The sequence below is a fragment of the Labeo rohita genome, chromosome 25, assembly GCF_022985175.1.
Source record: "Labeo rohita strain BAU-BD-2019 chromosome 25, IGBB_LRoh.1.0, whole genome shotgun sequence".
Taxonomy (NCBI): Eukaryota; Metazoa; Chordata; class Actinopteri; order Cypriniformes; family Cyprinidae; genus Labeo; species Labeo rohita.
In genome coordinates, this window is record NC_066893.1 from 11,220,943 (window position 1) to 11,235,943 (window position 15,001).

The window sequence follows — 15,001 nt, forward strand, 5'->3', positions numbered from 1 at the left end:
AAGCTTTTTTCTTCATTATAATGTCAGGACAGTTGTACCACTTGGCATTTTTTTTTAATTTGTCAAAAAATGAATTTTAATTCAGTAAAATAAAGTGCAACCGAAAAAAGTTGCACGTGGGTCAATTTTTCCCTAAACACTGGGGACCAAATGACTCTAAATCTAAAATGTCATGCGGTTTAACCATCAAGTAAAAGGTATTAACATATTTTCCTTACACTTTAAATACATTTTAATCAATATGTTTTGTATTTGATGCATTTTTCAAGGTATTTATATAAACAAATATTATTAATTTCAAATGTCAACATCTCATTAAGTTTTTGGGAGTTGCACCACATGACACTGATCAGTTATTTTAAAGGACTTATTGACTTTACACAAGTAGGGGTCATCTCTATGATATCATGATCGTCTGTTGTTGTTGTTGGTTGTTTTTTTTTTTCTCCAAGTTGTTTGCACCACATGACAGTTTTTTTTAATGTTAAAAGCAGTTTTGTTTAAATAATTTAATATAATACATTATAATAGCAATAGGTTATGTCAAACTACTTTTAATGTTTTTTTTTTCAGAATAATTTAATTAGTTTTTTAACTTTTTTCTTCATAATAATATCAGGACAGTCATACCACTTGACATTTTTTTAATAATTGTAATTCAGAAATTTAAAACATAGTCACCACTGACAAGGTGTATTCAAGTCATTAAAGATATAGTTCACCCAAAAATGAAAATTCTGTCATTAATTACTTGCATTCAAGTCGTTCCAAACCCATAAGACCTTTCATCTTCGAAACATAGTGTGGCAGAGAAGAAATTTTTACTTTTTTAAATAAAGTCACTATTTTCTCTGTGCACAAAATGTATTCTCGTAGCTTCATAACATTTACAGTTGAACCACTGATGTCAAGTGAACTATTTTAATGATGTCCTTACTACCTTTCTGGGCCTTGAACGTGTCAGTTGCATTGGCGTCTATGCAGGGTCAGACAACTCTTGGATTTAATCAAAAATTAGTGTTTCGAAGATGAACGAAGGTCTTACGGGTTTGGAACGACATGAGGACGAGTACTTAATGAATTACAGTAAATTAAAAAATGAGCATCAAGCAATTGACCAATATCATTAGTATCAATGGAAACTCTCTATTATGATTATGAAAAAGTGTGTGTGCTACCTGTAGGGCTCAGCAATGGCGAGGAGGATATAACCCTAGGTGATGTGCTGTCTTCAATGTAGAAATGAGCAGTCTGAAAGCATTTCCTGTAACGGCAATAAACACTTTTTCTGCTATTTATATAACATAAGTACTGTTGACTGAATAGCATGTAAGGTGGAAGTACGACACGATTACCTTCACACAAAACACATAAAATCACTGGTTCTAACAGACAAGCTTTGATTATTTGTATGTTGTTGTCTTGTCCACATATGTGCTTGAGACTGAACTCTAATCTTACAAAATAAACACAAAAACCATATTCAATCTAATCCACAACACATTTTTAACAGGATCACCCAGAGGACTTCCTTAACTGTTTTGTCTAAAATGGTAACTTCTTGGAAGGGATTAGTGGCCACAATGATGGGCGACACAGATTTAACGCTAACATTTCAAGACGTCCCATTAAGTGCGCATCTGTCTGCTCTCCAAATGAGCACCATGTAGCTACAGATGGACAAGCAGTCGTACATGCCCATGTTCTGCTGAGATTGAACCACCCACGGCTGCACTAACAAGACATGAACATGACTTGGTCGTGTTGAACATAATCACGTGGAGGTTCTTTCTCCAGCCTGGCAGCATGTGTTCCCTGTAGGCCCACAAACAACAGATCAGCGTATCGGAGATTTAATCACCGGCTCCAAGATTACCGATTTAATCTCCTCGCAAATCTTCACGGTGTAACAACAAAAAGTCAAACATGAGCAATATGCTGAAGGGGCAAGAGACACGTCGGAATGAGAAATGTACAATCTTGTGCCGCTAAACTGTTTACACATCTGAGACGTGTTCTTGATGGGATTGCCAAAGTTGCTTATTTCACGGTCGGGAATATCTGACGGTAAACAGGATTTCAGACTTTCATCCTGGTGTAGAAGGACCAATTTTACCGCTTTGGTGTGAATTCTGGGCGGTTTCACACACACACAGAGACCACCGCCACATCATGGCTTGTTTATCTTGCTTCCTTTTGAGGTGGTCCCTCACCCGGTGGGTGTGAGATTGGGTCTGTGCCCAAGATTAGACCCCCATCACAGACAGACAACACGCTCCTCATGGGGCCACACCGCTCCCCCTTCTCCTCCTTATCGACGATTGTTATGATTATGGATTAGTAACAATATGATAGAAATCACAAGCAGCTGTCTCATAAGAAATATATTTTTGTTTTCCATGCATCCTGGCCGACTATGCATAACCGAAAACAGCGTTAAACACACACAAAAAAAACTAGGGCTGTCAAACGATTAATTAGTTGGCATTTATCACATACAAAATAAAAGATTAACTTTGCCTAATATATGTGTGTGTACTGTGTGTAATTATTGTGTATATATAAATGCAAGAAATATTTACAAGTATATGTATTTATTGTACTTTTAATATAATTTATATTATATATATAAATAAAAATATTTTGTACATAATTCTCTTAAATACATACATTAATTTGTGTGTATTTTTATATACATAATAATTACACACAGTACACACACATAAATTAGGCAAACTCTAACTTTTATTTTTTATGCCTTTGACAGCCCTACAAATACTTAAAATTGTGATTCATGAGGTAACATGTAAACTAACTGCCTTTATTTGTGTCAAAAATGTTATGTAAACATTATTTAATTTGATTTTGATTTATTTTCAAGGGTCATCAACTGCATTAAATACAGACATATATATATATATATATATATATATATATGTAAATTAAAAATGTAAATGTTCTTTACATTTGTATTAAATATACAATTCTGTATCAAATAAGATGCTGTTACCTATAGGACTTACCTCCAGTAGATAAAAATGCCAATCAAAACGATGAGACCCAAAAAGGTGAGGGTTGAGACCACAGCCAGAGGAATCACAGCCTTCTTCTGGCGCTCAATACTGCTCGCCAGGCCCACCCGCGACTCGTGACTGCTGTTACCAGCGTCTATGGGTTAAAAAAACAGGTTAAAAAAACACCTTACTCAGATCAGAGCATCATCAGTAATCAATGTTTTTGATTGGAAATGCAGTATCCTATCAGACTCGAACATATTCGCCACACTGCAAACAAACTCACCTTATAAAATGTGTTTTACACACCTTCAAGTCAAGGGGAACTATTATACTAAAGATAACACAGATCAAGGATGATCTTACTATAGCACTAAGGTGACATCATTTGCAAACCAGTAGGCCTTAATACATGCAAAAACTAAGAAAAAAAAAACAATTAAAATAACATGACTTTTTCAAAAAGTAAAAATGGCTTAAAACAATGTAAAAACAACGAATGAATATCTACAGTATGTAGTAGATGCAGTATGGTACAAATAATGAAGTGGATAATAACAATAATAAAAACTGTTTTTGGTAACTCAAAATCTGCATAAAATTACTAAAAACCATTGTTTATTCTTTAACATGTTGAGTTCAGGCTATCGGACACATAGGCTATTGACTCAGTTTCTCTTTGATTCTTAAAGACCCTATAATGGTACAGCACCACTTAATCTATTTCATCAGAAATATGTTTTGAGTTGGTCTGACACTAAGAAGCTAAAGAGTTCACAGGTCATGATTCACTGCAGACAGACACGTTTGAGAGATTAAGACCTAGGACTGTCTGAGATGACCTCGGCATCTCAGCCAAAACACAATGCTGCCACTGCCAGCTGTCACCTACTAGTGACCAAACACAAGAGATTTGCTGCTCTCTGCTGGACAAACAGTGAAATGACTAAGTTATCCCATGGAGGAATCATCAAGCAATCATCAAACATGAGCCCACTACAAACTGAGCCCATTAAATCTACAGTAATGGCTAAATGTAGAACCAGCTATCTTGGATTTGACTTGAGATGGAAAACATGCTGTTGGTATGCTACTGATGATAGATGTGAGCATGCTAATACACATTTTAGCAAATTATCACATGAAGAACATGCAACACAACACAGGACACACAGGAATCACATGGGACAAGGAATCAGACACATATTGTGATGATGGGATTGTCTAATTAGGATGATGGTTGGCCTTTATCCTAACTTGTCAGAAGATCTGATGTATATGTTAATTAAAGACGCTGTAGTGAGGTCTTCGATCTTACCTTCTCAGTGAGCTAACTTCTACAGAACACTTTCTGGATGGGGTTTTAGCTGTTTAGGTGACATTTGTGGTGATTTATGGCATTTTTAGGATGGATTAGTTGTCCTTGCAGCAAGAGCTTTCAGGTACTTCAAGACTCTTCACTGATCAAGCTTCACTGAGCATGTCTAAATCAAGATGCACCTTCAGGAATGGACGTCAACAACCGAGAGCTTTACCTTCCACTGGTTCCTCCTCTGAATCTCTCTCTGTGCGCTCTGGAATACTGAAGTCTGAAGATGTCTCATTATCTGTGAGGTTTTCACCTGAGCCGCTCTCTTCTTCCCCGCTCCCCCTTAGAGTCCAGGACGGGCTAGGACGCAGGGTGACTCTGAAGTCAGGAGCTTCGCTCTCTGTCCCGTTCTCACCCTCGAAGTAGAAGGAGGAAGAGTGCTCTTCATTCCCATCATCCATCTCTTCAGGAGCTACCTCTGTAGGAGTGGCAGTGGTGATGTATGGGACAATACTCTCATCTCCTGATGCTGAACTCTGGCCCCAATCTAAGTCGAGAGCCCAGCCCGAGGCACTGTTTTCCAGCTGTCCATCTGCAGAGTGTGTAGGGATGGAACTGAACTCTGGAACAGAGAGAACTGCAACAGTTGGGGGCACCACGGGAGCAACCACTGAGATGGATTCTGGGGGAGAGGTTGGTGCAACAGTTGGAGGTACCACAGGAGTAGGGATGAATATGAATTCTGGAGTAGAGGTTGGTGCAATACTTGCAGACCTTACAGGAGCAGGTGCTCCCTGGGACTGTCCAGTTGCACTTTGCGGAACACTGCTGACGTTGGCTGAAATAGAAATGCTGAGGTCACTAGAAGGCATGGTTGAAATGGGGGGAGTAGACAAAAGAGCCTCAGTGTGGAGGTCCAAGTCTGTGTCTCTGCACAGAAGAGTACCGGCACTGGAGGTGGACAGGAACAAATGATGTTCTACAGGACTAGATAGGTCACCCAAGAGACCACTACAAGGGGGCAATCCCGAAGTAGAGGAGGGCAGCAGGAAGTTAGAAGAGGCATGCAGAGAGATTTCAGTAGATGCACCACTGTCTTGACTATATGTAGGAGCTACTAGAGAATAATCTACCCACTCCGTCAGCAGTCTAGAGTCTCCAACACTACCTGAGGGAGAAGCATCAGAGTCAAGGTTTGTGGTCATCAGAGAGACAGGAACTGAAGGCTGGAGATACGCAAGAGTGCTCAGCGTGGAGACAATACTGGGAGACTCGGAGAGGTCATGTTCAGAGCTTGACTGTATGGAGACCACTGAAGCAGCAACTTTTGGTAATGTTGGAAGGGGAAGAGTACTTCTACACTGAGGGTCAGCCGAGATGGACCCAGATAAATTATCATCATCACCATCATCATCATTACAACCACCACTAGAGACAGGCTCCATGTCTAAAAAAGACACAGAGCCAGTGAGGAGCAGGGTAGGGTAGGAAGGGGAAGGGGTGATAGACTGTGCACCACCATACACCTGCATGGAAACAGTGTACGGGATGTCCCAGTCAGGGATAGGCTCAGACAACACACTGCTTAAGGAATAGGGGGACACAGGACTTGCATGCACGTAGGACAAAGTGTCAGATACAGAGGGGACATACGAGGCACTCTCACCATTAAACACCGGCTGGGTGGTCTGCAACAGAACAGTGCTGAAAGCGGCAGTGGTTGGAAAAGGCAAGCTAGCAGTTGTAGGCCACAGAGGGACCTCTGGGGGGAAGGTAGAGGAAGTTGATTCCATTGGGATTTCAAACAATGGGGCTACAGTCACTGGACTCTTCCCATAGCTGTGTGAGTCAGTTATAGGTTGAGTCACTTCCTCAACCTCTGAAATGTCTATCGAAGGTGATATTACATCTGTTTTAAGGGTTATGCTTGTTTCAAGGGTTACGCTTGTTTCAAGGGTTCTGCTTATTTCAGGTGTAACGCTTGTTTCAGGGATTACGCTTATTTCAGGGATGACTCTTGTTTCAGGGGTACCGCTTGTTTCAGGGGTGATACTTGTTTCGGGGGTGACGCTTGTTTCAGGGATAACACTTATTTCAGGGGTGACTCTTGTTTCAGGGTCAATGCTTATTTCAGGAATGACTCTTGTTTCAGGGGTGACACTTATTTCAGGGATGACTCTTGTTTCAGAGGTGATGCTTATTTCAGGGATGACTTTTGTTTCAGGGGTGACGCTTATTTCAGGGATGACTCTTGTTTCAGAGGTGACACTTATTTCAGGGATGACTCTTGTTTCAGAGGTGACACTTATTTCAGGGATGACTCTTGTTTCAGGGATGACGCTTATTTCAGGGATGACTTTTGTTTCAGGGGCAATGCTTGTTTCAGAGGTGACACTTATTTCAGGGATGACTCTTGTGTCAGGGGTGATGCTTGTTTCAGGGATGACCCTTGTTTCAGGGATGACTCTTGTTTTAGGGATGACTCTTGTTTCAGGAGTTACGCTTGTTGGAGAATCTGTGAAGGTATTGCTTTGGCCATCGGACTCTGAGGATACACCTGCTACAATGTGAGAACCATCTGGTCTAGTGGTATGTACATCTATAGCAAGAATTGTGGCTCTGGTTGTGGGGATGGTTGGTTTGTCTGTGTATTTCACAGTAGGTTTATCTGTGGATATCACTGGAATATAATGATCATGAGTCTTCTGGGAGTCTTCTACTGGGAATCTTTGTTCATGAGTCCTTGGTGTAGTCTTAAAGACTGGATGGACCGGGCGCTGTGTTGTAGTAACTCTTGGGCTAGTTGTGGTGGTTTGGAAGGGATATGGAAGTTGATTTGTGCCAGGTCTGATCAAAAAGGGATTGATGTGATAGTCTTCCTGAAATAGAAGAAAGAGATAGACAGAGAGAGGAGATGTGTTTAGTTCTGTTGTAGAAAAAAAATCACCTGAGTAACTATACACTAAAGTAACATTGACATTTACCTCTTCATCATACTCAAACGAGTCAGAGTCATTGTCTGCTTCTGAAAATTAAGCAGATATAAAAGAGTTAAAACATTGCATGAGTAAATGATTCACATTTAGTATGTTCTGTATGCTCTATACTCTTTATAGCAATGTCTATTACACTGAAACTAGACCATTCTGGTATTATACTGAACTATTGTTTAATAGACAGACAATTGATCAACATATCCAATAGTGACAATATTTTCAGTCAATCTTTTTAATTTAATAAAACAATTCTGAAAACATTTTCACATAACACATGTACACACCTCAGATACATCTGAAAACCAATCAGTGTTTATAATTTCATTCTTAATGAACAAGAAAAAGTTTGAGGAACAAAACTCTAACACATAAACTGGTTTTCACATGCCTTAAAGGGACTTTTTTTGGCATTTGGAATTCTCTGTTGCTGTTGAGAATACAGAGGTTGAGAAGGAAGGAAAGGTCAACCAGGCCACCACCAAATAGTTTAGGTCATTCTTCAATACAAAGAGAACATATAGGAGCAATCTTTGGGTCGGAGGGTCACTGTATCACACAACAGGAGAGTTTGGACACCTTCATGCATTAAAAAGCCTCCCAGCACACAGAGATAGAGAGCGCTTACAATCTCTTGTAGGCTCTTACCTGTCATGGGATCAAACTCAATGACAGAAAATGGTGGAAAAGACCCCAGAGATTCGTGATATGTGGACAAGATCGGTTTGTGAAGCATGGAAACATTAAAAGGTACAAGATGTATGATTTTATCAGATAGACTGACTCCATTTCACCCATTAAACCCAATTCACTCTTAAACATATTTTCATAAAATTATGAAAAAAAAAATGTTTTGTGACTTAGGAAATATGTGACAACTGGAAAATGACAACACGTATATCCATGGACACTGAAATATGATGACAGGGATTCTTAGAGAGACAGATAAGTTTATTATAAATTAATAAGCAAAATACAGACCCAACATTCCAATGAATTATAAAAGAACACCAAAAGCACAAATGATCCATTGAAAATGAGAATTCGTGAGAGACAGAAAAAAAAATCTTAGTATATAGAAAGGAATTCAAAATGCAGACAGTGACGACAAAGTATAAGATAAGACAGACAGAAGACAGAATAAGAAAAAAATCCTACAAGACGATGTGTAAGAACACTGACAAAGACAAAAATTCTGTTCACAGTTCAAATTAATGAAAACATTTAAATAAATATAAATTAAAACTTTTTTTATAAGCTAAAATATTCTACTGAAATTGCCAGCAATTTATTAAGTTGTTTTGAAATGTGCAATCATTTGTGTTAGCCTGATTTAACGCTATACATTACAGTACTGGTTTTTAGTCTGAAACTGCAAATGCAAATACGTGAACATAAATGTTTCTAGCTATGCAAACTAAAGTGCACTGCTGAAATCCAAAACATGTCAGAAAGTCTTTAATACTGTCCATTAGCACAAACTGTGTGTTCAATAGGACAATACATACTGTAGGTTAAGCATTCAGATCTGTTTACATAAACACATACTTGTGTAAAGTATGTTTCTGTCTAAAAGCTGTAAACCACTCAAGGATTGTTTACATTTCCACACCAATTTCTGGACAAGGTAACTGGTTTGCAAAGGATCAGTCTACAGCATGAAGCATTTGGTTTTTGTCCACTATCAAACTATCAAACTATGTGGGGCATGAGTGTTGTAAACTCATTCTCCACGGATACGAGGGCGGCGGGCGCGATTGGTCTTACCAGGATCATCCAGGGGCATGTCCACTGTCAGCTGGTCACTCACTCTGCCATACAGACCGTTGGTACACACAGCAACCACCTGCACCATGTAACTAGTGTTGGCCAACAGGTCTTGAATGATCGCCCCCTGGTGGTGAAAAAAAACTGATTATCAGAACCTGATAATCGATCCAGACCTGATTATAAAAATGTGTTTATTAATATCTGATGTTGATGAACTACCACATCCTGGTCTCCATCAGTCAAGTACTCTAAGGCCGATTCATCATCGCCCTGGGACGGCCGGTAGGTGACGGAGTATCTCTCTATGCTCGCGTCATAAACAGCCCGTGGTCTCTCCCAGATCACAAGCATACTGGTGTGATTATGAGGGTTTGCTTGCACATTCTCTGGCTCAGAACTACAAACTACAACAGCAAACACACACAAACAGGTATTAAAATGATGCACTTTGAACCTTTTCTTACATTATACAAAAATGAACAGGAAACGATAAAAAAGAAACATGATGCCAGATGAGACGAAAGGACGGTATCCATATGTTTCTATTTCATTCACTACCGTTCAAAACATTGGGTTTGGTAAGATTTTTGGTTTTTTAAAAGGCTTATGCTCACTTTTAAGCTATATTTGATACAGTAAATACAGTAAAACAGGAATATTGTGAAATATTATTACAATTTTAATTATTACAGTTTTCTGTTTTAAATATATTTACAAATGTAATTTATTTCTGTGAAGCAAACTGAATTTTCAGCATCATTACTTCAGTCTTCAATGTCTGATTTGTAGCTCAATCAACATTTCTTATTATTATTTTTTTGTTGAAAACAGTTGCGCTGGTTAATACTTTTGTGAAAACCGTGATACATTTTTTCAGGATTCTTTGATGAAGAGAAAGTTCAAAAGAACAGCATTTATTTAAAATCTTTTGTAACATTCTAAATGTCTTTACTATTTTTGGGTCAGAATATGGTAAATTATAGCCTGGTTTAACACTGGTTTATAATTTTCATCACTCTCAGAGTTCTCAATAACAAAGCAGACTGATGTGTAATGTTTTTGGTGTACCACCACCCATCAGAATCTAACACAAGAGGGCAGAAAACACCCACGGATGAAACCATCTGCCTACTATCGGGGAAACTAAGAGGTTTCCAATCATACAGGATACTTAGTAATTAGTTTACTTCCAGAATAAAAATTAGATAATAATTTACTCACTCCCATGTCATCCAAGATGTTCATGTCTTTCTTTCTTCAATAGATAGGGAATTAAGGTTTTTGAGGAAAATATTTTAGGATTTTTCTCCACATAGTGGACTTCAATGGGGATAAGTGTTTGAAGGTCCAAACTGCAGTTTCAGTGCAGCTTCAGAGGGCACAATCCCAGCCGAGGAATAAGGGTCTTATCTAGTGAGACATATATTATATACTTTTTAACCACAAATGCTTGTCTTGCTCTAGCCCAACCTCACACATTACGAAATCACATTGGAAAGGTCACGCATGACGTAGGCTGAAGTACCAATCCAGTGTCTACAAAGCGAATGTGCAAAGAAAATCAAACACTCTTAACAAAAAAGGTAAAACAACAATGTCGGACAAATTTGAAGTTGGAGGAGAAAATGAGATGGAGTTTTTCACCCTACCTTTTTCAACCAAAGTGCACAGATGAAGAACTAACCACCACATTCACTGATGCTCCAGAAGGAAACATGATGCATTAAGAGCTGGGGGTGAAAACTTTTGAACATGATGAATGTCCAAATTTTTCTTCTTTTGTTGACGTATATTTTTTTCTCCTTTGGAAGCAACAGAACATACTTGCATGTTTCCCAGAAGACAAATTAAGTATTTACTTTGATCTTCAAATTCAAAAAGTTTTCATCCCCCAACTCTTAATGCATCATGTTTCCTTCTGGAGCATCAGTGAATATTTGAACCTTTTTTAATAGTTGTGTTTGAGTCCCTCAGTTGTCCTCAGTGTGAAAAGATGGATCTCAGAATCATACAGTCACTGCTGGAAAGGGTTCAAATATGCAAAAGATGCTGAAAAACTGAAGAATCTGCAGGAGCAGGAGGATTTTTCGAGAGAACAGTGCTTAGTTTAACTGTTCAGAACAAACAAGGGACTCATGAACAACCATAACAAAACAAAAAAACAGTCAGTCATTCAGTAATCTTCTTTAGGACTATATGTAATCATCTTTTATATGAAATATATTACACAGGACAGTACTAAATAAAAAATTACATGCATTTTGTATGTATATATTTTGTATCTCTCTTATTTCGTTAAAATTATTTACATTTTCACAGATTCTGCAAGGGATTCCCAAACTTTCACATAAAACTAGAGATAGATAGATAGATAGACAGATAGATAGATAAATCTCAATTATGCAAATTTTTATGAAAGAAAACTATGTACAATAATGTGTGTAATATATTTTTACCATTTGTGTGGATTGTGGCAGAACATATGCAGAACTTTGTGACTTTCTAACACAATATTAATTGTCTTCCTATGCCATTTTATTGGTATTAAAGACTATTATTATTACTATTTTGGATTACTGTCATGCTAAACGCTCTCTTCATCCTGTATGTCATTTAGTGTTGAGTTTTGCATTGGTTCCATCCCAAATTTCCTCATGCTGACATAATTCCATTTGGTAGTGAACACGTGCGCATTTACAGGTCATGTCTTGCATTCATCTCAAACAAACTTCTACAGTCTTTTAAGATCAAACAGCTAATTATTAAAATTGCAAGTGACACAGACCACTTTTAATTAACAATGATAATAAATAAGGGGAGAAGTAAATGCTGATGTTAAAAAAAAAGTAAAAATCACACTTTGCATGTATTTACGCTTTCATTTCACACTAACATCAATTTTGGTCTATTAGGTGTGGACAGTTTGAACTGAATTCAACCTGTGCAAGTGAGGGGGCAAACAGAAAGAGACAGTTTCCTAGCAACTCAAAACTGTTTTGATATGCAACCCAGAGAGAGAGAGAGAAAGCGTGAGAGAGACAGAGAGATTGATGTGACCGAATAGTGGTGAGCAAACACTGTTAATACTGTGAGCACAGTGAAGGAGAGGTTAAGCAAATCTGGTTTGTCTGCCTTCTTTTGGGTTAACATTCCCCTGTTGTGTTATTCTGAGATTGCACCAGTCACTTAGTATATGAAAGACACCCATCAGAATGATATATATAGTGAAACACTTACAGAAAATTGCAAATCCAACAATGAATATCAATAATCCAAACTGATGAGCGTAAAGCTTGGAACTGAATTCTTTTTAAGCACATTGCCACCTTCACATTTCATATTTCCCAGGGTTTAAATGAAGTCATAAGTAACCAGCCAGTCTTTACAAAGTAATAATGCAGCATTAAGGTTGTAAATGACATTCCCCAGGCGATGATTTAAGCTTAGACACAGGTTGGAGCGTATTTGAATTTGAAAGGACACAAGTGGGACATTTTCCATTGCCGATGGCCTCTGTGAAAACAACTCCCACGTGCCAAACGTGCCAGTTCACCCTGTAGCGGAGGATTCTGAAATGGGGGCATCGATGTTTCACCAACGATCTGCTAAAGTGGAAAGTCTAAGAGCAAACCAGTTTGGATCTGAAAGTGGTTCTTTAAAATGAACAGGTCAGACTAATCGATCTCTGATTTTTCAAAATAAAAAAAAATCCATTTGCCTCCAATTTTATATATTTGTTATTAAAAATTAAATAATTGAAAAACAGCGCTTTGTTGGGTTTTTAAAAGATAAAACAGAGAAATATCCATAAAGGGTCATGAAAGCATTGCATATAGCTAAAAATGGGCCAAATGTCTGTCTATACTTATAAATAGAAAGTAGGAAAATGTCTGGAGGGCTTCGTCGTATAAAAATAGAAAGCTTATTTAATTGAGAAGCAGTTGTTTGGGATTAGAATCATGTTGGAGGCTAATTGGATCCATGACCCTCAAACTGCCTGACTGCTTTAAGTCCTTAAGAATGAATGATTCCAGACGCATGCTATCCTAGTTTGTTTATGCGTGTACGTGTCTTTGTGAAGTACGTACTAGGAGTGTGGACCTCCTCGACGCCAGTGTAGGATGAGAAGACTTGTCCCATAAATTGCTCCTGCTGCTCTCTGTAGTTATTTTGCAGGTAGTCCATAAGCATGACATATCCAGCCTGCTGCATGGTCATCACTTCACAGAACATCTCCAACTGTGGACACATATGGTGACGCGGATTAAAAAACAAACTGGAAACAACTGTTTCTGTGTTCTGAAGGGGTTTGAAACAGAAAAACAGCTAGTATTGTTGTTATATAAAATAAATACTCTTCATAACATCTTCATTAGTCTGACTATTAAGACCAGGAGTATGAAACTTGCACTAAACAGATGTGTTTGACTGTTGCACATATGTTTTGCACATGCCATTCTTGTTTGTTCCTGAATAAATCCAATTTACATGCTATCCACCCTAAATCATTTCAAGAATTCTAATCCTGAATACCATTTAGGTTGTATAGTATTCAAGTTGGGATGGAGGTGTTTTTTAACATATTGAATGATTGAGTGACTCTTCTATCAGTAGAGACATGAATGAATCTGTGTTTTTGAATGAATTGGTTGAATGAATGATTCACTTACTCACTTATGAAAAACGAACTTGTTCATTCCTGAATGAATCAGTGTTATTAAAAGAACTGGTTGAGTGAATAATTCACTTACGCACTCATGAAAACAGACTTGTTCATTCCTGGATAAATCGGTGTTAGTGAATGAATTGGTTGAGTGGATAATTCACTTACTCATGAAAACAGACTCGTTTATTCCTGAATGAATCAAGAGTTTTTGAACTAAATGGGTGAGTGGATAATTCACTAACTCACTCACGAAAATACACTTGTTCATTCCTGAATGAATCTGTGTTATTGAACAAATTGGTTGAATGTATGAGTCACTTATTCATGAAAACAGACTTGTTCATTCCTGAATGAATCTGTGTTATCGAACAAATTGGTTGAATGAATGAATTACTTATTCATGAAAACAGACTTGTTCATTCCTAAATGAATTTGTGTTATCAAACAAATTGGTTGAATGAATGAATCACTCACTCATGAAAATAGACTTGTTCATTCCTGAATGAATCTGTGTTATCGAACAAATTGGTTGAATGAATGAATCACTCACTCATGCAAACAGGCTTGTTCATTCCTGAATGAATCAGTGTTATGGTACAAATTGGTTGAATGAATGATTCAATACTCACTCATTAAAATAGACTTGTTCATTCCTGAATGAATCAATGTTATTAAACAAACTGGTTAAGTGGATTCAGTTTGTATACTATCCACTCTTGCATTCAAGATGTCTAATTTCAAATTTTTTAAATTTTGTGTTTTTTAGGCAGATAGTATGCAAATTGGGATATAGCTGCCTTTGAAGGAATTGGTTTAGTGAATGATTCAATGACTCACTGATAAAACAGACTTGTCGAATCCCGAGTGAATCTGTAATTTTGAACAATTCATGTGAGTGAATGATTAACTTACTCATGAAGACAGACTTGTTTGTTCCTGAATGAAAAAAGTCGTTTGTTCAAAGTGATTGATGCAGTGACTCATAAAAACTCCACCTACCGCATATTGATGTAACCTGCAGAAAGATTCGCTTAAAATCCCTTCTACTAAAACACAGACTAACAATAATATAGTTATGCTAAATAATTAATTATATAAGATATACATATGTTAGCAAAGATGATGTAACTTACATGTGATGATAAACTGCTATGTTCCTGTTTACAACTTAGTATTACAAGGCTTAAACTTACCTTCCTAAAACATAAATATTGAATCTCTACACATTATATAGACTACTACACACAGT

The 15,001-nt window shown here is 37.6% G+C and overlaps 1 protein-coding gene across 1 annotated transcript in view; it reads right to left on the reverse strand.

Annotated features, from left to right (window-relative positions):
* ptprz1a (protein tyrosine phosphatase receptor type Z1a) overlaps nt 1–15,001 on the reverse strand; it is a 76,596-nt gene that overhangs the window by 16,695 nt on the left and 44,900 nt on the right. Inside the window, 7 exon segments of the mRNA XM_051099874.1 lie at nt 1,179–1,264; nt 3,024–3,168; nt 4,550–7,202; nt 7,308–7,348; nt 9,084–9,210; nt 9,306–9,490; nt 13,175–13,325. Of these exon segments, the coding sequence (XP_050955831.1) occupies nt 1,179–1,264; nt 3,024–3,168; nt 4,550–7,202; nt 7,308–7,348; nt 9,084–9,210; nt 9,306–9,490; nt 13,175–13,325 (3,388 nt within the window).